This window comes from Magallana gigas, chromosome 8, assembly GCF_963853765.1.
Source record: "Magallana gigas chromosome 8, xbMagGiga1.1, whole genome shotgun sequence".
In the NCBI taxonomy this organism is placed as follows: domain Eukaryota; kingdom Metazoa; phylum Mollusca; class Bivalvia; order Ostreida; family Ostreidae; genus Magallana; species Magallana gigas.
In genome coordinates this window covers 48,111,713-48,136,775 of record NC_088860.1, presented here as the reverse complement: position 1 = coordinate 48,136,775, position 25,063 = coordinate 48,111,713, and the positions used below count along the sequence as shown (strand labels likewise).

General features: G+C 35.4%; 1 protein-coding gene and 1 long non-coding RNA gene across 2 annotated transcripts; one reads left to right on the top strand and one right to left on the bottom strand.

The window, feature by feature from the left end:
• The first annotated feature begins 3,400 nt into the window (after positions 1 to 3,400).
• Positions 3,401 to 5,211, top strand: LOC117692092 (uncharacterized). Its single transcript, XR_004603535.2, has 2 exons — positions 3,401 to 3,943; positions 4,667 to 5,211. It is a non-coding gene; the product is annotated as an uncharacterized lncRNA (long non-coding RNA).
• Positions 5,212 to 9,884: 4,673 nt separating this feature from the next.
• LOC105343609 (uncharacterized) lies at positions 9,885 to 17,068 on the bottom strand. Its single transcript, XM_034468428.2, has 2 exons — positions 16,889 to 17,068; positions 9,885 to 16,680 (listed from the first exon to the last, which is right to left on the bottom strand). The coding sequence occupies exon 2, from the start codon at positions 16,590 to 16,592 to the stop codon at positions 10,632 to 10,634; it is 5,961 nt and encodes a 1,986-aa protein (XP_034324319.2). The 5' UTR covers positions 16,593 to 16,680; positions 16,889 to 17,068; the 3' UTR covers positions 9,885 to 10,631.
• Positions 17,069 to 25,063: the final 7,995 nt, after the last annotated feature.

Sequence of the window (25,063 nt, the reverse complement as noted above, 5' to 3'; positions counted from 1 at the left end):
GTAATTCCAATTACTTGTCAATTACTTTCAATTACGCACTGATGTACATATGAAATAAGTATGAATCTGTCAACTACCCATTGTTCCCTACACCTTTAATTGTACCAGGTCAAGAAAGGAAGAGTAGTTAAAAAGCATTGAACTATTGTTATATATATCATACTAAATATTAAAAAAAAAATCAGTGATTCAATATTTTATCATAAGTTTCCCAAATTTAATTAATCACACGAATTTGATAATTTGCTTGATCTCTCTTTTCTTAAAAAATACTTATTTCCCTTCTTAATAGATTTATTATTGTGTCGATTATCATTGAATTAGTTTCAAAAATCACTGTTTAATTTACCAACAAAATCAGTGTTACCTAAATTATATTATCTATCAAGTCATGCTTTGTAATTGATAGACTAAATTACATAAAGCTAAAATGCATGGCTTCAAATGGATTTTAAGTTGTTGTTTTTTTGCCTAACATGTCCACAGGGTGTTTCCCCTTATTGCAAACATTTGATAATTACATATAGGTACAGAACAACAGGTGTGAATTGTGTTTTGATAACAATTAAAGTCTACTCTCTACCTGAGATTAACTGTATTTTGGCATTGTATTTATAAAGAAAATAAAGTTGATAAAAAGTAAAGAAGAAAGTTTTCATATAATAGTTTTGCATGCAGGAAATACTCTAGTTGATATGATAGGTGTGGGTTAGGGGATATGACTTTCAAATTTTTATTGAATATCAAGGTGGTATGTGACACCTTCATATTGTGACTACGGGTACCTGCGTTTTGAAATAAACAAAAACAAATTTATATGTTTTCTTCTCAAAAATTGTTACTTATCAGAGAACTAGTTAAAAGCAAATTCTCAAACAGTAAAAGTATTTTGATTATGACAAAATCTTATTCACATTATAGACATACCTCCTTAAATGTTTATGTGTTGTAGATAAATCATAGTTTCAGTAAATTTTGATGAAAATGTAATTTGTAATTTAATTAATTACATCTGCAAAGGTATTGTAATTTAATCAATTACATTTGAAAACTTATGTAATGGCAATGGTAATCTAATTGAAGAATTTTTATAATTGTAATTTAATTAATTACTTTCCATTGTAATTGACCCCATCCCTGCACCAGAAGCACATTTAAAAGAAAATTACTCTTAATAATGATCATTTTGTGTAACGTATTCACTTTGATGTTGAATAATAAATACCGTTTTTAAAATTTCCAAAATTTAATTAGTCCGAAAATCAGTATTTCACATTACATACAAAAGTACAACTCAATTTAACAAAGGTCGGAAATAGAAGAACACACAATTTTCACTCACACACTTTTCATCTTTGACAACTCCGCCTACTCTCACCTAAACTGACCAATAGAATTAATTAAAAAGTTTCAAATAAATTTGCATCAGCAAGCAGAATTTTACAACGTTCACATATGGAAAACAGGAAACTGTAATTCTAACCATGAATAAATCAAAGAAACGTATTTCTCAGATCTGATCGTTAATTTGACAATAATTAAAGAATAATGACATTGATGCCAAGATTCAGGGAAGGGAGATGTCAGGATGAAATTACAAACATATGTGAATGCAATTTTCCGTAGTTCAGAGTAAACTAATGATTTTCCAATTACAAATTTAGAATTTCCAAAATGAAAAGACTAAATAATAATATAGTACAGATGTTACAAATCATAATAAATAATGTTTGTCATTTATAAACCCTATTACACATAAATAAGACAATTGAACTGGACATCGAATGCATATATTGTAATAAATGTAGGGTTGTGAAGAGAATAAATATGACTTTGACTTTGTGAAACAAAACCAGTTATGATTAATTATGACCATTGCTGCTGAGGTGAGTGTTGTGGCCCATTGTACAATGATTTGAAAAATAGGATGCAATATCATAAATCCGTGAACTACTTTAACATTCATCTTTCTTAGACAGTTTCCCATTATTGGTATCCATTAATGTTTTGTTTCTTATGAATAAAGAAACCTTACGTCTCTCGCGGGTTTAGGTTTAAGAGAAATCGTCGAAATTTCCGATTTTATTTCTCGTGTTTGAATTTACTATATGCAACTAAAAGAAAATGTTAATGATAAAAACTTACTTCAAATTGTTTGAAAATTTTCTTGAGTTTAATTTTATCGCCTTTCCTCGTAGGTTTGATATTTTGAAGGCGACGTTAAACGTAGAATTATCGTTCAGAAAAATTAACCACAAGGTAGGGGCTTTGATGTGTCTGAGTCTGATGATTAATCTTCCATTATAACATATATTATAGTAGCAGTGTATTTTAAGGATTGTGCGGATTTTCAAACTAGAGAATGGCACCATCTCCATTGTTCATTGTGGTTAACCACTGAAAATTTCAGCCTCCGATTATTAATGATACATTTAAAGAGAATGTTTAAATGATTGCCGCCGATATCCGCGTTAAATTTCAATCTTAAATCTTTTGATTCAAATGTATTTGTCAAACAACTATCTTACTGCAAGTCTGTCTGTCGGTTTGTTAATTTAAACACGGCACCTTTTTGTAATAATCTATCATGTTGTCTTTGCACTTCATTATCTATCTATCTATCTATCTATCTATCTATCTATCTATCTATCTATCTATCTATCTATCTATCTATCTATCTATCTATCCATCCATCCATCCATCTCTCTATCTCTCTATCTCTCTATCTATCTATCTATCTATCTATCTATCTATCTATCTATCTATCTTTCTATCTTCTGATTGTTGAATGATACAGGAAGCAATAGTAACAGAAATCTATTATTGCCACTGTAATAGGATGCATTTTGTGATGATAATTACATTTATGTGTTATCAATATCTTATCATCTACATCACCATCATCATCACCCTACACTTCATCTATATTTTACATTATATTCAGAAACTGACAAGTATCCCTTGTCTTTTATTAAATTTATTCTAGTGGTTTCGGATACCTTATAGCCTTAAGGGGGATGTACAGCCATTTTGTACATTTGAGGAAAGACCTATTTTCAATGAGATACAGTTTATTTAAGAGGCAGTCCAAGCAAACATCAGGCGAATATATAAGAAAACGTCTGAAATAGTTTCTTTGTACTCTCTTTTGACCCACAATAATGATGATTTGCTTGAAAAAATAATTTAAGTGGTTATTCGGACGGGAAGATATATATTTCATTCTCTTATATAAATCATCGAAACCATGCACCAAACTGTGAGCTTTAAAATTCAATACATTGTTATTGGTGAGGGTTTGTATTTTTTTATAAATGAGAAAAATAGTTTGACTTTTTATTGATAAATAAAATGAGTGGGAAAAGCTTGCGTTGAAAAATTGTAGACAATGATATTTTGGTAATGTTTGATAATTTCAGTTACCTCCCTTGCCGAATGAATATTTGGAGGCTTAAAAACTTAAGAAAAAATTAAAAGCAATAAATTTTCAACTATAAATAATTCATATAAAATCAGCTTAATTGTTTTTGATAGACATAATTTTTTTTAACGCTGAAATATATTTTTAAAAAATATTCAGTGCGGATATATTTTCAAAACCAGTGTAAACAAATATGGCCGCCGCTAACGTCTGTGCACAGCATGCTGCCAGAGTTGATTGTTTTTCGGTGTTTTGGTGATGTTGTCTCGATCTCAAATACCGTTGGAAGTCAAATCAGGTCGCTAATAATAGTAAGCATCCCGAACCTTTTATTGAAACTGAGATGAATTACTGTTACCAGACGAATTTCAACAAGCTCTGAACAAGTCAGCCAACAAATTATGCAGCTATGGGTACATTGACGTACACATCCACTCCTCAAAGAAAAAAGCAAGAGGTGTTAACCTGATGACGACAGAGGAATGTTATTTCTTGACAAATGGGTAGTTCAAGAGGGGTCAGGTAAATAATATGCATTGAGAGAGAGAGAGAGAGAGAGAGAGAGAGAGAGAGAGAGAGAGAGAAAGAGAGAAAGAAAGAGAGAAAGAAAGAGAGAGAGCATTCTTACATTAATATTTATATTATTTAATATCAGATGTTTACTTGCACATTTAATTTGTATTAATTGCATTCTCATACCATGAATAAATCTTTGTAAAAAGAAAGTACAACAATAATCATAGAGTGTTTCATGAGGTTAATATTGGGAAAATATCCTACAAAAATTTTAGATATTGGGATTGTGTTGAGATTTAGAGTACTCTTTTTTTCCTTTGATAGCTAGGCCAATTTAGTCTTCAATCTTCATCTCTTTAATTTTCGTAATTGAAAAATATTGCTTTGTTAAAAATTGAAGAAAAAAATGTTATGAAATGACGAGTTAAAATTTTTATAACACACACAGCAGAAAACATGTGGTTGGTTTTTTTTTTGTTAGCACAGCAATATTATTTAACACAGCAGCTATTAACTTGGCAATCGGTCAGAGTACATATCTGACATGTGACAAGAAATGTAAATAAACAATTTCACACAACAGTATGATATTAGTTTTGCTAATGATAATCAGAAAATGAAATGGAATCTCTGTATGTGTTCCACAATATTTATTATCAATTTTAAGATCTTAACACTTGAAGGTACATGAATTTGTTTTATTATGTGTTTCTGTATTTTTTTTTTTAGAGAAGTGCAAATGAAATATTCTTTTGGAAAATACTGTCCTTCTATATTAAAACTTGGATAAAACATAGAAAAAATCCTACGAGATTGCTGAAAGAAAAAAACCCCATCAAGTTGCTTGGCATGGTAGATCTTGATGACTTTTACAGCATCTAATATCATTGGTAAAATGATATTCCTGCATATGAAACAGTGAAAGTGTGTCGAATAAGAAAGAACACCAAGAAGGGGGTCCAGGGATTATGTGAAGCAGTAATTTGAAAGGATATATTTAGATGGCAGAGAAACTAACTAGATTTGCAAGTCATTTTATAAATGGCCACATTCATTTAAATTAACCAATGTTTTCCTAAGGCGTGGTTGAATTTCCAGAAGATATCACTTGGAATTTGTTTTTCTCAATTTAATCATCTGCACATTTTTCTTCAATGAATAAAGGATGCAAACAAGACTAAAATAAGATGCTTGAAGTTTGTCGGATTGACCACATTAGAGAGAGAGAGAGAGAGAGAGAGAGAGAGAGAGAGAGAGAGAGAGAGAGAGAGAGAGGTTGAATGAACTTGTCTTCATGCATCATGCACTGTATGTACATGTTATCATTTAGCATTTTAATGCTCAATAAATTGATAAATTGTTATTTTGCATGAGTTTATTCTTTGTTTATTTATTCCAAATTGCTACTGCACACTTTCTTAGATACCAGGTAACTAATTTAATTTTAATGTTATTATTAGTTTGATATCTTCATCTATTATGGTTGTTTGTCATACTATGAAAGTAACTTATACTAGCATTGTTAATTTGTATGTTAAGAGATTTCAATATCTTGAGTAAATAACTAAATATAATTAAATATATTAATTAGTACAACAGTATCCACTGTTAACATGCAAATACATGGACTGACATCACTTAGCATTAGCAATATTATAAAATAACACTGTCCAAGTAAATTGTCTAAACATAGCATTGATACATGTAAATGAAATGTATTTTTTCACTCTTATGCACTGCTTATTTATTCAAATATGTACAGCATGCTTGAAAGTTAGTCAGCTGAGTAATTTAGAAATATATTTTTAAAAAGAGGAAAATACAGTTTAAAAGAGGCACACTGATTCTTATATGACCATGGATTTGATTTGAAAATAGGGTTTAAAGGGGGAGGGGGTTGTCTTAAAGCATACTGTCCCATGTATATTTTAGCTGCTCATCATACATGGATTATAAAATGGATCAGTATGGGGGATCCAAAAATGGGGGGGGGGGGGGGGTTGTGATGTCTGACGTTTCTGCTAGATTCATTGTGGACTTAGTCTGACTAAACAATTGTTGTATACCAGTCTGTTTATGATAATTTTTACCAAAAAGTTAAACACCTGCCTAGAATTTCCAAAAGCTACCCGACTGAAAGTAGAGGTCACATTTCTTAGTTCTCATTCCAAAACAGTTGTATGCATTCATTTTGAAACTTTGGATTGAACAAGTTGCTAATATGGCACTAATATAGAGATAATAACACATTCAAATGTTACTACTAAGAAGAAATGATTTGATATATTTATGTGTATTTATGTCACAGTTCATATTAATTTATTTATTTAATGTTCATCAGCGCGCATTGCCGATAGAACGCATTGATGTATGTATGAATGAGTGCATGTGTGAATGTTGTGATAAGACACGTGGTTTTTCCATTTTTAGGATTTAGTGACCAGGTACATGTATATAAGTCTTATTGACCAATGACAGACGACTTTTAGCTCATTAATATGCATGTTTTACTAACTTCGTTCACTATATAAGCGCAAGTCCCGCCAAATCCAGTATCCACAGATTCTACCCTTTACGGCGCTAGTATCATTTACTGTTATATTCCATTCCTGATCTTCAAAGATCCAGTTATTTTTTATTATTTAAAGTCCTGGATACCTGGTAAGATCACTGTTAAACATATTATTGTAACATCATGTTCAGTGATATTGTCGGTAAATCACCGGTATTATAATTGGGAAAACCATTGTGTTTGTAACTTAATTTAATATGTAGTACATGTAATTGTCTTTCGTCAACGTGTGTGTGTTGTGTTGTGAATGTGTTTTCTGTGTTTTCTAGGTTTCTTTGCATATATAATATAAAAGCAAAGTACGAATCCAAGTCTTTGATCGTTATTTATTTAACAACCCTGTGAAATTTATACAGAATGGAATTGTTATAATTGTTTTGTTTAAAAAAACAACAAAACCCCCTCAAATTCAGTAGTACCAATGATAAATTGGATTTGACCTTATTGCACAATTTAATTAAAAAAAATCTTTATTTAAGCTAATACCGCTTCAATATTTTTATCCCACCAAGTTTATTACCAGTTTAAGAAGAAAATTTTAGTTAATACTTATTGAAAACACACAAATACATTGAATTTGAAAAATACATTCAGTTTTACACTGCATTAATTATTATTCCTTAATCAGTGATTAACACATTTTGAATCCTTATTCTCAAATTCATGTACTTCATGAAATACTGAAAACCCTTAAAATAATTTGAATGTATATTAGACCATCCAAATAGTGAAATTTTCAGCTAATTTTCTTCAGTTGTGAATAGTTTTAGCAGACTTAAACTCAGTTTTCAACATTTTTGTCAAAATGACCTTTTTGACAAACGTCAGTCAAAAACGTCAGTCAGCATGAGACCCAGTGGAAGAGTGTATTTGCTGACAAGGTCATTGTATCGACCATAGAACTTACAAAAAGATGACTTCAAACGAGACTGTAGATAGTCCTGTTTTTTCAACTTGTTTGTCAGTAGCTTGACTCGCCTTAGAAACTGTTCATACGAAGAGCATGCCTTTGCGTATCGAATTAACTTAGAGACAAAAACACATCATATGCAGGTGATGAAGGTATATTGGTACATAAATAAGAAAAGTTGACTATAGAAAAACGTAACAACGGACGTAAGAATGAAAATAACAATTGTTAATTGATGATACGTCGTCGATATACCTAAATGTTGAGTTGAAGGCCACATCGAGTGATTTATTTTTTTAACGAACAAGTTTTTAAAAAAAAAATTCTGCTTCATAAGAATATTTTATTTCTAATATATATACACTTGCAAACGTTTTCCCTTATATTACACTGTTTGGGCAGTCTGCAATTATTTCTGCATAAAATTATTCTGGGTCAAAAGGTCAAAGTAACGCATGAATATTATCAGGGTCACTACCTTTTCTTATATTCTCAAACTAACCGACTTACGATAAAACACACTTTATATCGTAACGAAAACATAATTTAGGCATAAAGAAAAACAACTTTATCTGCAATTTATCATATAAAGTTTTATTCATTAATTTTTTAAGATAAATAACATTCATTGCGGGTATAAATAATCATGGCTTACAATTCGCATGCAAGATAATGTTTATAGATCGACATCGAACGAAGTGTTCTTGAAAATTACAATCGCTATTTGTTAAAGTTGTTAAAATCAGTTATAGTTCATTTCTGACTTTTATAATAAGCCCCGATCAAAATGGAAAATGCAATATTATATACCTTTCGTGTTAAGTCCATTCACAGTTACTTTTAACTCCTGCTGCTTGTCTGTCCGTTTTGTTCTGTAAAAGAAATTAGCTTCTCTCTATAATGTCCAAGGAAAATTATGATGCTCTTGAGTCAGTTTCTGCGATAAAATTCCTCTGAAAATGCCTAGGTAAACTCTAACTTTCACTCGCTTTGTATTCAAGTTTCAAACTGCTCTGTGACTTCAACTGAAGGGGTACTATTTCACCAAGCCTCAGTCTTTTTTCGATTGTACAAGCGACTTTCTTTACTTTTTCACTTTAGTTTATATCATTAAAGTGTTGTCTTGTCAAAAGCAGTGTCAAATTTATTTATAATGCTAATAAATATTTGCAACATATTGTCGAACTATTTTTTGTTACGTCATGTTTCTAGGTAATTAGAATAAAGTATGTATGGAGCAATGTTATCTTCATAATTTGCAAAAAATGTATATTAGTAATAAGGTATTTTTTGAATGTATATCGGGATATAAATACGGACTGGTACATGATCAAATCTTCCATAAAGCCCGAATATGGATTAATACGTGATCAAATCTTGCATAAAGCCCTTTGGGCTTTATGGGATTTGATCACGTGACCAACCCTATTTATATCCCGATATACAAGAATGATACCTTATTTCTTAAATCAGTATATGAAATGTTAGTTATTGTAACCATGTTATATGTAGTTAAGGAGTACCGCATTCAGCAGTTGTGGGCATGTAGACCCTTTTCCATAAACACTAAACATGTGATCGTTACCATGTTATATTTCATTCATTTTATCAAATGTATCTTAAAATAATGTAATCCACAAAAGAGCTACATTGAAAGTTTATATTTTCATTCAATTTAATATTATATTGATTATGAATTGATATAGGGAATATTTCTATATATATTTTGTAAATTACATTCAAGAGCAGTTAATTATCTTTAATGTATAATCTATTATAATCAGAGAAGCCTTTGACAAAAAGTTAAACCAGTGAACTCTGCGCAGTGATGTATTATTTGTATGTGTACTTGAGTATGAATGTACATGTATATTTTTATGCTGATATCTATTTATTATATTACAGGGGTTAATCTCCATATCCCTATATCTCAAAATAAATTGAAGAATCCTTTAGTGGAATTAGTTGTTTTTTTACCTCCGAAAAGCCCACTATCACACAAGTGTTAAGTTAATTCAAAGAAATTTATTTCGTAAAAAACAACTTGCATTCAATTTCCAATTTTTCCATCATTATTGGGTGCGATTGCAACGCTTACTGATAAAAAAGCTGTATCATTAGCGGTTGAGAGTGTAAATATTTGGTATTTTTATTAAGCGTTAATTTTGTTGTTCTTTTGCATCGCCTAATACAAATCTCTCAAAAAGAGGCGATATATCATGAACGGTTGACTGTCAACTTTTCATGCAATAATTTATAGCATTGTGTCCGGCGCAAATGATATCTATACCATCTGGTTCTCTCTCAAGTATTAACACATCTCGTATTTGATCATTGAAAACGTATATTGATGAAAACTTTGCCTGTTAAGTTCATTTTACAAAAAATAACCATACAAAACATTCATACTTATTAAAAAATAAAGTAACTATTCTGTCTCCCGATTGATTCAGACAACGTAGACAGATAGATAACGATTTAATATCGTAAAAGCTGCAAACAAAACAAAACACAAACTTAGAATAAAGTACAAATGTAAAAACTATGTAAACACTACGATACAGGTATAGGTTGACAATGTAGGTCAAGTGAACCGAAAAATGTAAACATTACACCGTTATATACCGAAAGGTTTATAGAAACCATGGTAATACCGAATTATGAAAGAAATAATGTACAAAATACATATATGTTTACTTACACTGGTAATGACTGTAAGATTTGGCAAGAGTAGAAAGACAGAATGCCTTGGAACATAGGAAAATGTGCGAAGCTAAAATATAGCGCCAAAAGTTAATACGGAAAACAGTTCGTGACAATTTCGACAAAATAAACTGATATAAACGGATCGGATAGAAACGGAATGCGATCCACCACACTCCCCGTCCGATATCTGCAAGATATCGCTAACATACTATTTGTTTGAAAAATGATCTACAATTATAACTATAAAACAAATTTCACAAACCTTACTGTGTACCTTTCACACTAAAAAATGAATGCATCAAATACCCTAAAAAATCCTTTTTCCGACAACCCTTAACATAGTACCTGTAATACTGACAATGACTAGAAGTTACCCAAAACTGGTTTCATTTGCATGTCTAAAGATCTCATACAATTACCTGACAATAAAAAATAGCACTGTATACAAATACAGATAGATCAATGTACTTTGAAGTGTGAAAAATTAAAGTCTCTTTGGTAGTAGTTCAGTTTATTAACAGCACCAGTTCAGTAATAGGACGGGTGAGGATTACTGGTTTACCATCTCTTACAATTCGAACTTGCACTTTACGCACATGGTTATCATTATGAGACGGATACACACTCTCTACGATTCCAACTGGCCACTGAAATCTGGGTAAGCTCGAGTCCTTCAGCAAAATCACATCTCCTATTTTGATGTTTGGTCTTTCCTCAGTCCACTTGCGACGAGATTGCAGGCTCTGGAGAAACTGTTCCTTCCACTGTTTCCAGAAGGTGTTTGCTAAAACTTGGACATGGCGCCACTGTGCCTTGTAGATATCCTTGATATCCAAACCTTCACATAAAGTGGGGCATCCTGTGGTCCTCTGAGTGAGAAGTAACGAAGGACTGAGAATCATGGGAGCGTTTGAGTCATATGAAATAGCAGTAATGGGTCTCGAGTTAATGATGGCGCTGACCTCTGCCATCAGTGTAACGAGGACTTCGTGGGTGATCTCACGTTGCTGTTTAAGAAACATTGAGTCCAAGATCCTCCTTGCCATGCCTATCATGCGTTCCCACACTCCACCCATGTGGGAGGAGTGGGGTGCGTTGAAGATCCAAGTTATCCCATGGCGGTCTAGGTGGTCTTTAAATGGCTCATCTTCAATGTTTACTACATTTGTCTTCATCTCGTCAGCGGCTCCAACGAAGTTGGTACCTCGGTCAGAGCGAAACTCTCTGACCTCTCCTCTGACGGCCACGAGGCGACGGATTGCGTTAATTACAGAAGAACTAGTCATATCTTCTACTACTTCTATATGAACTGCTCTGGTTGTGAGGCAGGTAAAAAGCAAAGCCCACCTCTTGTTGTGTGCCATACCCCCTCTAGTTTTCCTTGATATAACCATCCATGGGCCAAACGTATCTACTCCCACAGATGTGAATGGAGGCCCTGGCTCAATGCGATCCGTGGGCAAGTCTGCCATCTTCTGGTATTCAAAATTTCCTCTGAGCTTTCGACACACTATACATTTGTGTATAAGAGAAGATACAACTCTCTTAGAGCCCGTCACCCAGTACCCATGGTTGCGAAGAGCGCCCTCGGTAATGAGTCTGCCTTGGTGGTGCACAAGTTCATGAATATGACGTACAAGTAGAACGGTTAGATGAGACTTTCCGGGTAGAATGATTGGGTTCCGCTGTTCTACTGGTAGGCTGCTCTGAGAAAGTCTCCCACCAACTCGCAGGATCCCTTTTTCGTCCAAGACAGGAGATAAACGACACAGAGGACTTGCTCTGGAGACAGGTGACTTTGTACTCAATGAAGCTATTTCGTCTCCATATGCTTGCTTCTGAATGATCTTGATTAGGACCTCTTCAGACTCCTCCCTCAGCCTCACTGGTTCGTTTCCTCCTTTCCTTTCGAAACGACGTCTAGCACGTCCCTTTATGAGAGTTATTACACTAACTAACTTGTGCCAACGACTGAATCTGTTGCATCTGTCCGCGAAATCCTCATCCAACGCACAAGTCGTTTTCTTCACTTCAATTCTGATCTCCTTATCCAATTCAGGTGACACGAGTGAATACTCCTGTGTAGCGCTGAGTTCAGGGTGTATCAAGAAAGACGGTCCCTTAAGCCATTTTTCTTGGAGGTCTCCAACAGATCTCAGGCCCCTTGTACCATGATCTGCTGGGTTGTCAACTGTTGACACATAAAACCATTGCTTTGGCTCTGTCACTGATAATATGCGCTCTACGCGATTGCTGACATAGTTGAAGAAGCGTCTGGTTTTGTTGTTAAGGTAGCCCAACACAACCTTGCTGTCTGTATGGTATCGAATCTCTTCTAATGTGGTCTGTAAATTCTTCCTGATGAATTCTCCAACTTCTGTAGCCAACAAAGCTGCGCAAAGCTCCAGGCGAGGTATTGTGTGGCCTCTGGAGGGAGCCAGTTTTGCCTTTCCCATAATAAAGGACACACTGATTTCTCCTTTGTAGCAAGACCTGAGATACGCAACGGCTGACACAGCTAACTCCGAGGCGTCTGAAAATACATGTAGTTGTACCCAGTCCAAGTGGCTCAAAGACTCTTTAAAGTACATTCGTGGGACCATTACATTTTCCAGCGAGGATAAAGAGTTTTTCCACATACGCCAACTTTCGGCTGTTCCAGGTTCCAAAGTTTCATCCCAGTCTGATGATTTCGTGATCTCTCGGAGGAGAATTTTTCCTGGAAGCAGTATTGGAGCGACGAACCCCATAGGATCATAAATGCTGTTAAGAGTGGACAAACAGCCTCGCCGTGTGTCAGGCTTCTCTTCAAGTTGTATCTGGAAGGTGAAGGCATCGAGATGCAAATCCCAAGACACACCAAGGCTCTGGTGAACCGGAAGCGTATCCTTTTCCGTGTTGAGTGACACCATCTCCTTACACAAATCTTCCCGGGGAAAGGCACTCATGACTACAGGGTCATTTGAGGCGATTTTGTGGAGATGTAGATTACCTTCAGTTTTCAGAGCAGTTTGTGTCCTTTTAAGGAGATCGATAGCCTCTTCCGCAGAAGTTAAGGAGGTGAGACCGTCATCCACGTAGAAATTGTGGGTCACGAATTCTGCTACATCATCACCATAGACATCTGTCTGTTGAACACATTTTCTAAGACCGTATGTAGCTACGGCAGGTGAGGGTGAATTCCCGAACGCATGAGCCTTCATCCTGTACTCAATTAGGGGGGCATCTGCGTCATTGTCCCTATACCAAAGGAACCTCAAATGATCTCTGTGATCCTCCCTGACTAGAAAGGAATAGAACATCTGTTCTATGTCTGCTACTATTGCACATTTCTCCTTCCTGAATCGAATCAGTATTCCCTGTAAGTTGTTTGTAAGGTTAGGTCCAGTGGTGAGAATCTTGTTCAGGGACATTCCGTTGAACTCAGCTGATGAGTCAAACACTCCTCTGATCTTCTCTGGTTTCTTTGGGTGGTATACTCCAAAGAGGGGCAAGTACCATGCTTCTTTGTCCTTAGTTAGTTCGGGAGCCACTTCAGCTGCTGATTCGAGCACTTTGCTCATGAACTCGACAAAGTGTTTTCTCTTTGTAATATTCTTCTGGAGACTCTTATCTAAGATGTAAGCGCGGCGTTCTGCTAACTCTTTGTTGTTTGGTAAGGGAGCGTGTGGTCGAAATGGCAATGGTGCCGTCCAATTTCCATCTCCTCCTCTCACCATTTCTTTATCCATTATTTCTAAGAAGTGTCTATCCTCTACCGATAGTCCGACTTCATTATCATCATCTTCTTTACGAAAGAGATTGTCGCCTGAGTAAGAACTGGCTACTCTCTGATCCTTGTCTGGGGGTTTGTTAGTATCCAGCCGTTTTACGGAAATGCCTTTGCTGCATGGTTCAAACAAAGAAGGACGTCCATCTCTTCTGACAGAGGTTTTCTTGCTGTTTACCATAAAGGGAGTCCTAGTTCTCTCTAAGCAGGCTTCTCCAATGATGACCCAACCATGATGAAGCCTTTGAGCAAAGGGTGTATCTTTGGGTCCTATTATCTGATCCAGCACGTGATGAGCTTCTGTCACGTCTCTGCCAATGAGAAGACCTATAGGCACATCTGGGTCATATGGGGGTATCATGTTTGCAATGCCCTGTAGGTGGGGAAAATGCTGCGCAACGTCTGGCGTCGGGATTTCAGTCACATCATTTGGAATTTCAGGGCACTCAATCACCGTAGGAAGTTCTAAGTTGTAGTCCTTGTCTAGTGACTGGATGGTAAGATTATGAGCTATTCTGCCGGCTGTTTGGTAGCTTCCTGAACAGGATGTTAATGTGTACTGTGTTTCCGCTGTATGGATTCCTAGTGTGTCTAGCACTTCAGGACTGATAAGCGACCTGTTGCAGTGCTCATCAAGCATGGCATAAACTTTAGTTGACCTCTCAGGATTCCCAGTTTTGTAGATGTTGACAGCTAAAGTCTTGGCACAAGAGCGTCCCTTGAAGGATTTTCCGCAGATAGCTGTACATTTGGAGCTGATTGGGATGACATCAAGATGCTCCCCGCCATCAACTCTCTCTGTCTTTGTCTGTGTCACTGGTTCTGTTCCCAAGGGTGTCTTTGACATGTGCATGGCGGTCATGTGTGAAGTGCTATTGCACTCCGAACATTTCAGAGATGTTTTACAGTCAGTCCTTAAATGTTCTAAACTGCAGCATCTGAAGCAGGCTCTATGTTCTTTTAACAGTCCTTTCTTTTCATCAAAGGATCTCTTGAAAAATTCTTTGCAGTCCTTCAACTCATGAGTTCGCGACTTGGGGTGTATTGGGCACAAGACTTTCTGTTTGTATTCAGATCTCTCGTCCTGTTTCACACCAGTTTTTTTTGTCGTTACATAACATTGTCTTTGTTTCTGCACTGGTTTCGGTTCTTCATTGACCTTTCTGTAATCAAACATGAAACAAGGGTCATTTAAGGTTGATGCCATCTCACTGACGAAGTCTATGAACACTGTGAAAGGTGGGAATGTTACACTTCTGGATTTCTTGTATCTTGCCGCGCGATCCATCCACTTGTTCTGAAGAAACTGAGGCAGCTTTGCTATGATAGGGTTCACGCCTGAAGAGGTGTCATAGAAGGAAAGCAAGGCTGCATAGTTTGAGTCTTCTTTCAGACACTGTATTTCTGACAGGATGTCGACCAGATCATACATGTGTCGAGCGTCTCGAGGAAGTTGGATGCGCTGAAAGGAAGCTAACTTTTTTCTGATCGAACTTTCTATCAACTCTGGTGCGCCATATCTTTCGTCAAGTCTAGCCCAGATGCGTTGCAACCCAACAATTGGATTGTGGATGTTTGCTGCTCTTAAACTTAGAGCTTGTCTTGAGGAGTCAGGCCCTAACCACTTCACCAGGAGATCTGTCTCCTCCTGTGGTGTCAAAATGAGGCTCTCTACAATATTCTTGAATGAAGCCTTCCACACTGAATAATTTGTTGGATTGTCATCAAATTTCATAAATCTATTCATGGTAATGTCTTTCTTTAACAGAAAATTATGAAATTCACTCAGTTGATTTGGATAATGTGCAGCTGATGGTGCGGGCGCAGATACTGGGTAACTCGGAAAATGGCTTAGAGTGTGTTGTCGCTGCCTGAGTTGGTCGACGTGCACGTCAGGTGTTTGCTGACTAAACACTTGTGGAGGCATTTTTTCATTTTTCATGAAACTTGTTTCTGTCTGCAGGGATTTAAAATTTGCATTTTCTATAAAGTTCCTTGTCTTCTCAACGCCTGACAGTTTGGGAATATCTTTAAGAGGATCATCTTCTTGTGAGTTCAGGTCATCATCGGATTCCTCTTCAGCTACTTCCTGTTTTGTTCTGTTAAGTTCAAACATGGTACTTAGCTCTGCACGTCTTCTCTCTATACTCGCCTTCTTTTCCTCTTCTGCCAACTGGGCTTCAATAAGCCTTAGTCTTGCTGTTTCTTCAGCCAGTTTGAGTTTTATGGCACTTCGTTTGGATGATGATGTTTTTTGAGATTCTTTATCTTTATCAATGAGTGTCAAGTGCTTTTTTGCTGCCTCTAGTGCACTCTGTGTCTTCATGTTTACCTCTTGGTATTCACTTACTTGGATGTTTTTCTCTCTAAGGCTCTGTTCTGTTGAATAGCCTTCTAGCAATGCCACATAGTTTTTATGAGTGAGTTCGTATTTTGCACATCCAATCTCTAATCTTTGTATTGCTTCCCTGATTTCTTTTGGGTTGGATTTCACAATTGCGATTGTCATGAGTTCGTTTGATAACTGATCCTTGCATTTCTCTAATTCATTAACAAACCGCACACAATGAGTCTCATACAGCTCTTTTCCTTTTTCGGTAAGAGTTCTTATGCGTTTTTCTCTCTCTGCGGTAGATTCCTCTGGGTTCTGTGCTTCGGGCGATTCAACATGGTCAAGGTTTCCCTTCTCGTCCGCCATACTGTTGTAGTCTCAGTCTTTTACTATTCTGTCTCCCGATTGATTCAGACAACGTAGACAGATAGATAACGATTTAATATCGTAAAAGCTGCAAACAAAACAAAACACAAACTTAGAATAAAGTACAAATGTAAAAACTATGTAAACACTACGATACAGGTATAGGTTGACAATGTAGGTCAAGTGAACCGAAAAATGTAAACATTACACCGTTATATACCGAAAGGTTTATAGAAACCATGGTAATACCGAATTATGAAAGAAATAATGTACAAAATACATATATGTTTACTTACACTGGTAATGACTGTAAGTTTTGGCAAGAGTAGAAAGACAGAATGCCTTGGAACATAGGAAAATGTGCGAAGCTAAAATATAGCGCCAAAAGTTAATACGGAAAACAGTTCGTGACAATTTCGACAAAATAAACTGATATAAACGGATCGGATAGAAACGGAATGCGATCCACCACAGTAACATAACCGAAGCTTTTCTGCAGCCCGAGCAACAGAGTGTATATCATAAGGGGTGTTAAAAGGCTTTTCTGAAGCCTGGAAAAGAAATTTGCCAAAACGGAACGCCACCCATTCTACCTGAATATCCAGTTATAGATCTGTTAAATGTCTTCTGAAACTTGGACTATTAGTCGGTCATTCAATATTTCCATACGGAATCTTAAGAGGGAATATGCATACTATAATTTGATTGAAATTTACCTAAAATATTTCCTGGGCGGTGCTGCAGGGAGGCTTAATAAATTATTTATTTATTTTATTTGTACAATTTTTTCTGCAATATTTTTGTTGAATTTTCTGTTTAATTCATATTTTATTTCTTATCAAAAATTTTGTTAAAAATTTCATATTTTTTTTTTTATGTAATCTCACCAGGTTGCATTACCACACACTAAATGCCTACTGAGACTCATAAGCTTAAATATGAAACAAAAATACCACTACACATTTGTTTGACACTCTAATCACCTACCGTATTTCGCTCAAAATAATATTTAAGGAGACCGGATGGCCAAACATTATCAAAAGGTTTGCATAAACATTTATAATTTTGTTCTGTTATTAGCGCTGTTTTTCTTTGATTATTGATTTTAAGTACTCTCGTGTGTGTTTTCTTTTTTTTCTTTTTTTTTTTTGGGGGGGGGGGGGGGTAAAATTGTTACACGAAGCCCGCGGTGTTAACGCGGCTAAACACTGCTCTCTGATGTTTGCCAAGTTTGACCTTCCACAGAGTAAGTAATGATTTAAAATTGTTTATTATTCTGTAAAAGGATGATATCGATAGATGTATACCTTTTTAGTAGCCATAACCAGTTTTATATGTTGTAATCGAAGCTTTCATTTTCGAGCTCTGTCGTCTGCAACAAATGTAAACATAGACGTGTTTTAATTTGCACAACTTTTTGTGATTTATTTCCTAAATTTAATATTAGTAAAAATGGTAAATTATCTTAGAAATTTTTCCGATGGTTTTGACCTGTTATTTGTGGTTGATTTAAATCTCAAAGTATCATGTTGCAATTTTTTTTATTGATATCAAGAATCAGTTGATAACATGTAGATATATTTTGTGTGAAATGTTACATTGTAACACTGTTGCTTATATTTCATTTTTTTTATCACACAGTATACTATACTCTGTCCCGAGTTTTTGTTTCCACCACTTTTTTCTTGATATTTCGATAATCATAAATACCTTTGTGCTCAAACTACGTTTATCCACTAATATGAAAAATGTCTAGAGTATCTGTTTTGAAACGCCCGCCTTATTCACCATTTAATCTTTTAAAGTCACCAGCCAAAGATAATAATACTTCTATCAGTATTTACCCATATCAAAAGATACTAATGCTCATATCAGTAGATACCCGTGCTCATATCTTAGATACCCGTGCTTATATCAGAAAATAATAGTGTTTATATCAGAAGATAGTCATGCTAAATTAGAAGATACTCATACTAAAATTTGCGCTGATTTATTTGCGTTCTAACTGCCGTGCTCGCTAAAAACAAAATTATTAATTTGTCAAAGTTTCAATTATTGATTAAAGATTGCCAACACCAGCCCGGTTTTTATACCTCAAGGGAACAAAGTTTGGAAGGTTGTATGGGAATCCCTTTGTCCGTCCGTCTGTCCGTCCGTCTGTCTGTGCAAAAATCGTGTCCGGTCCATATCTTTCTTATGGAAAAACATTGGAAGTTCTAACTTCACACAAAGATTGCTCATGACAGAAGGATGTGTCATGACTTAACCCAAGGTCTTTCGGACAAGGTCAAGGTCACTGACAGAACACGTGCAAAATTCGTGTCCGGTCCATATTTCCTAATGGAGAAACATCGAAGTTCTTACTTCACACAAAGATTGCTTATGACCTGAGGGTGTGTCATGACCCTGCCCCAAGGTCATTTGGGAAAGTTCGAGGTTTAAAAAAATGCTTAATTCCTGTTTGTTTCTGTCTTGTGTTAATGAAAGGTATAATTCAATACAAAGCTTGCTTGTGTCAAGCCACGTAAAATTAAATGTAAGATTATCATCACCGCCCGTCCTCTGGCAATGGCCCGCCTCGATGCATTTTATCTTTTTTATAAAAAAAAATAGTGTGCAAAAAATTTTTGGTAAAAAAATTGGCTTGGTTACCAAAAGTTCAAAGCATCAAATGGTTTGATTCCAGTCATGTTTGTTATCACAGGGATGCAATTGTCTTTAAACATTAACAGTTAAGTTGAAATTAAATGGAATTTAAAGAATAGAAATTGGTTTGTGCTCTTTTATAAGCATTACCAAATTAAAAAAAATAGAGCAGTTGTTATTGATAGAACATGGACGGTTAAGTAGATAGCATATATCTTTTTCTATCATAGAAAAATACTTGAGTTGTGATATTTTTTTCTTAGCGGGGGGTATCGATTGTGAGCTTCCTCACAGTACCTCAAGGTTTTTTTTTTAGATAAATGAAAATTTTTATACAAATTTTGGGTACAAGATTATAAAATATGTAAATGATTTATGGCATGATATCAATTTAAAGCAGAATATTTTATTCAATAAAGCTGAGCTCCGCCGGTTTCAATGGAAGGTTGATATCTGGTCCCTCTGACACAGATTTATACAGATATAAATGTTCTGTTTCAATTCCTGACACCTGGTGTTTCAGACACTTTCTGTCTTATTTAATGTATATTCATTGATCAATCTACATTTACATGTATGATGTAAAAACAATACACCAATGATTAATTATTACATATGTATAAAGTAATGATTGAAATAAACGTACGTGTATCACAATGAAGCATCCTAAACTGCAACATTTTTACAGTAATTAAATATATAATTATATTTCTTTCTTCTATTGAGGCACATATACGTAATCGGATCGCTGCAGTTTCTTTACAATACTAAGTATTGCATTTTCTTTACTTTACTTGCAACGTTATCAGCAATAAATAGGTCTAGATCGTCTTTGTTGTCCACACATAAACCCCTTGGACCTTTTAAATGGCAGTTGTCAATGCAACGAATGAGCTTTCCGTCCTGATCTAGGATGTGGATACGATACAAGTAAATACTCCAGTCTGCTATCAGAATCCGACCCTAGCTGTCTGTTGTGATGCCTTATGGATAGAATGATTCCTCAATAGTATACGGAAGTCCAGTGTAGTTAATCTCAAGTTTCCAGGCCTAATTGATCACCACTTCTGCACGAGCTCCGATCCAGCGTCTGACGAAAGGGAACCTGCGGATGCGCTTTATAATCACAGTTTAAAGAGTGATGAACATCCAGTTATGGTTAGCACACAGGGGAGAGCGGAGCACCGTTAATTGCAAATGCTTTCTGCTTCACTGCGCCAAATAATATACTAAGGGATTTTCATTACAGAGCACAAGCGCATAACTTAGAAGCTGAAACAAGAAATCTGATAAATGAAATTGACTACGAGAGAAATTTGACCACGATAGTAGAGGTTCAAGGTGCAACATCAAACCAGCGACATTTGGTGGAAGTAACTCGTGGCTTGACTACAAGTCCCATTTTGATGCATGCTCTACAATTAACAATTGCTCCGAAAAAGAGATACAGCTCAAGGAGCACTAAGGAATGTTTTCAAAGAAACCATCACCATGAGAGAATCTTTTTCACAGTAATTTTACATTTAAAAAAAAAACACAAAAAATAGCTATCGTCTTGTTATCTTTATATCCACCTATCAGAGATCAAAGAAATTATGATCATGTATTGTCAGCATTAACGATCGCCACGCTTAATCAAATTTTCACTTCGAGGCGCTAAATGGAAGTGGCATGGGGGGAAGCCCAATTTTCAAGGTGCTACTGAGAGATATTAAAAAGCAATTAAAGCTGAATTAATTAATCCATGTTTAGGCACTCATACCCGATAACCCATACCGTTTTCCTGTGTATTTGTTGAAGAAATTTAATACATATGGAAAATCGTTGGCGCACTATTAAATTTAGCGCTCAAGGCAGTTGTGCCAAAGGCGCTAATATTTGTGTTGCGCCATATCTTCTCGTTTTACAGTATTATAGAACAGAAAGGCAAGGTGATTTGCGGATGGTTGAGGGTAAAGAGCACGAGTGTTCAACACGCACAATCAACAGAGCTTACTGAATTAATCACGGGGATGCTACTCCAGATCTAACCTTAAAGTCCAAGATCAGAATTTTCAGACGAACATTACAGTTCCCAATCAGAGACGCCGATGATGGGTTGGCTTGCTATTATTGCAAGGAAAAAGGACACATTCGTAGGAATTATCCGAAACTTTAAAATAACGAAACAAATAAAAACAGTAATCCATCAGCAAATATGGCAATGCACGGCTGATTTGTAGTGAGTGCAGAAGAAAGCAGCGCTAGGGCATGGACATGTAGGTAGAAATAGCATGATCAACGAATCTTGCATTTTTGTGGAAGGTGGAATAAATGGAGTATGTTAAAAAAGAATGTTGATTGAAACAGATGCATCATTGACGTTGATCTCAAAAAGGTTGCTTGATATAATTACTGACAAAAAACTGGGCAACACTAGCAGAGAGTTCACAGAAAGTTTTGAACGCAAGTGAAAACCCACTTTCATTTGTGTATTCTGAATGCACATATCCACGTAGCGTCTGTTTTCATGGGTATACCTCTAATTGGGGTTTACTCTGGGTCCACTCTGGGTATACTTTAGGATTACTGTGGGTCCACTCTAGTAAACCCGGAGTAAACCAAGAAAGTACACCCAAGGGTTAATTGGGGTTTACTTTCTGTTAGGTTGGAGCTGATTGATACTGTATCCCTCCTAGGATTAAAATGAATATAGAGGCTAAAATTTCAAGAAAGAAAACATTTAGAGCCTTAGATTATATACATATAGTCGAGCAAGAAAAGAAATTCATTTAGAAGGGATGATGTGCTGTCGTAGGTAAGGCATTGGTTAAAAGCAGTGAGACGGAGCCTGTTTGTCTGATAAATGCAACAGACGTTGCCTTGTAAATATAAAATGTGGCTTTGCTGGCAAAGATGACGGTTGCTGCGAAGAAAATCCGCCAGAAATAGCTGTAGTAAAAATTTCAATTCTGCGACCTGAGTTGTGAGGATAGCTTCATAAATTTAAGACAAATCTATCTCGAAACTATTATCTTGGTCAAACCTCAGTCGTTAAACGCAAAATCAATACTAGGCCTATAGAGAAACACATTAAACAAAGTGCACGAAAAATTATTTTGCATTTTATGCAATGAAAGAAGTTGATAAACAGGTGAACAAAATGTTGGACATAAGAGGTCATCGAACCTCTAATAGCCATTGAGGTACAACATTTGTTCTTGTGCGCAAGATTGATTGATCGATGTGCTTTTGCATAAATTATAGACGAGTCAAAGAAGTCACAGTCAAGGACGCTTATCCATTCCTAAACATAGATGAAGCATTGTTCATCTGCAAGGACAGACTTGACCTCAACAACGGCTACCTGCAAGTTGAAATGGAAGAGGATAATAAGTGTAAAACAACATTTGTAACTCGAAATTTATTACAGTTCAAGGTAATGCCTTTTAGTCTTTCCTGTGCACCTGAACATTAAACGCCTAACGAAGACGGTCCTTGAAGGTCTACAATGGGACAAATGCCTTGTATATCTCAATGAAATTAGTTAGTAGCATATCTTTCGACGATATGCTTTGTAACCTTGAAAATAATTTTGATGGACTGCTGAAAGCGGGTCCTAAATTAACATCAAGAAAGTACAACCTGTTTGCCACCTAAGTCCAATTTGAAAGGTTGAGCATTCGGAATGGATTCTTAGTACAGCGATGGATTTTGCTTCCCTCTAACCAAGAGACATCTCAACTCATAATACCAGACTTAGAAAGAAGGAATGTACTAAAGATGTGCCAATGATAATAAACCATCTAGTCGTCTTGGTGTTACGAAGACATTGGCCAGAATTCGACAGAGGTATTATTGGCCGGGATTACAACAGGACGTCTATCAGTACATAGCAGGCTGTGATGCTTTTAGTAGATGAAAGAACCCAATCCCTAAGCGCCGGGCTCCAATGCAGATTCTAGCATCTGGTGTGCCGATGGAAAGATTGGCTTCAGATTTTTTGTGCAATTTACCAGACACAGACAGTTTGAATCGTCATGTTCTCATCATGGCAGACTTTTTCTCTCTGCCGAATATGGAAGCAGAAACTATCGCCTGCACAATGATGGAGCAAGATTAGGCATGCCCTCTGTTATCCATTCAGATTAGGGCCACCAGTATGAAACCTCAATGATTGCAGGACTATGAAGTCAATTACTGTGCTTAGAACTTTAAAAATTTGATAGTAAATATGTGTAAACGCTGTTTATTTTAGTTTTCTTTGAAATTAAAGTATTTGTAAATTGCTTGTTTTTTTCGTAGATAATGGTATGTACAAAAACAATACCCAGGAAAGAAGGACTTCGATTTCCAATGTGTAATATCAGGACTTGAAATGAGGGCAAGTGGGAAAAGCATGGAAAAGTGGAATGTGGAAGAGTTTATGCAGAAGAAATTTGAATGGGAGTATAAAAGTGTAGGGTAATGAGTTTGTTAGTTGCAGTCTGAAGTTGAAGACGTTCACTTCGCAATAGGTGAGAACAATCGATTGATATTAGGTTAAGTCTTATGTTCATGAATAAGGCTTTTGAGACTTGATTTGAAATCATATTAGCTAGTAATAGCTGTTAGGGTGGACAGGAAGCGCGCTCTCTCCATGATAGAGTGGGAAACTGTATTGTAGATATTATTGATATTTATACTTGGTTTAGATAGAAGATGGTGGAATAAGATGGCGTAACTGCCCATTTTGTTTAGTCGTAAAATACAATTTCAAATTTAACATTTTTTTTAATTAAACATGTCCGATATGTTATAATACAAGTTTACAAAAGGGTAATCTCTAACTATATTCAGTTTGAAATATTTCAAAAAACGATAATAAAAAAATAGAAAAAAACATAAGTTTTGGTGATATCGAACCCACAATCTAAAAACCTAAGTTCTATAAATTTATAGAGTCTATAAAGTCTAATGTCTGGAGGTTCTAATAATGACACTATTTGGAGGTTTTGACACGCATACGCCAGTTTAAATCAACCTTTTGCAGGTATTTAAAATATTCAAGGGTAACAAACCGATGTTACGTTAATTATACATTGTCTATATTTTTTTTTGAAAACTCAGATTTAATGATATTTTAATTTTTCAGTTTCTAATCATTCCTCAAATGGGCATTTTAAACGCCTCATTCTTCTTTATAATTCATTAATATATTGCATAAATTGCTCAGTTATAGCAGCCGATTATCCAAACCTAGAAACGCTACAATATGTATCTCAAAGTAATGTAATCCACAAAAGAGCTACATTGAAAGATATGTTCATTACTTAAATGTAATATTGATATAAAATAATATATAGCATATTTCTATATTTTTTGTTTATTGTGTTCAAGAGCATTAACTCTTATTTACCTTGAAAGTGAAACGTATTATTATCAAAACTGTCCTTCTTTACAAATAGTTTGTCACTGCACTCTGAGCAGTGATGTATAACTTGTATGTATAATTGAGTATGATTTTACAAATCTATTTTAATGCATATATCTAGTAATTCTATTACAGGGTTTAATCCCTAAATCCCTATATATCATTTATGCTTGGAAATGTCAACTGACCATGCGTACTGTTTATAGCGAAAGGCGTTGCAATTGAAACGCTAAATGATATGTATACATGCATCATTAAGCAGGCATTGTATTATTAACGGTTGTTACATTGCCGCTAACCCGAAACTTTAATTATCATATTTTTCCTGAAACCCCAGTCAAAATATAACAAGTCCACCTGCAATATCTTCTCCAATAATGTGATACATTTATAGCCCAGGATTACTTGTACACATTCAGTACTAACCAAACAA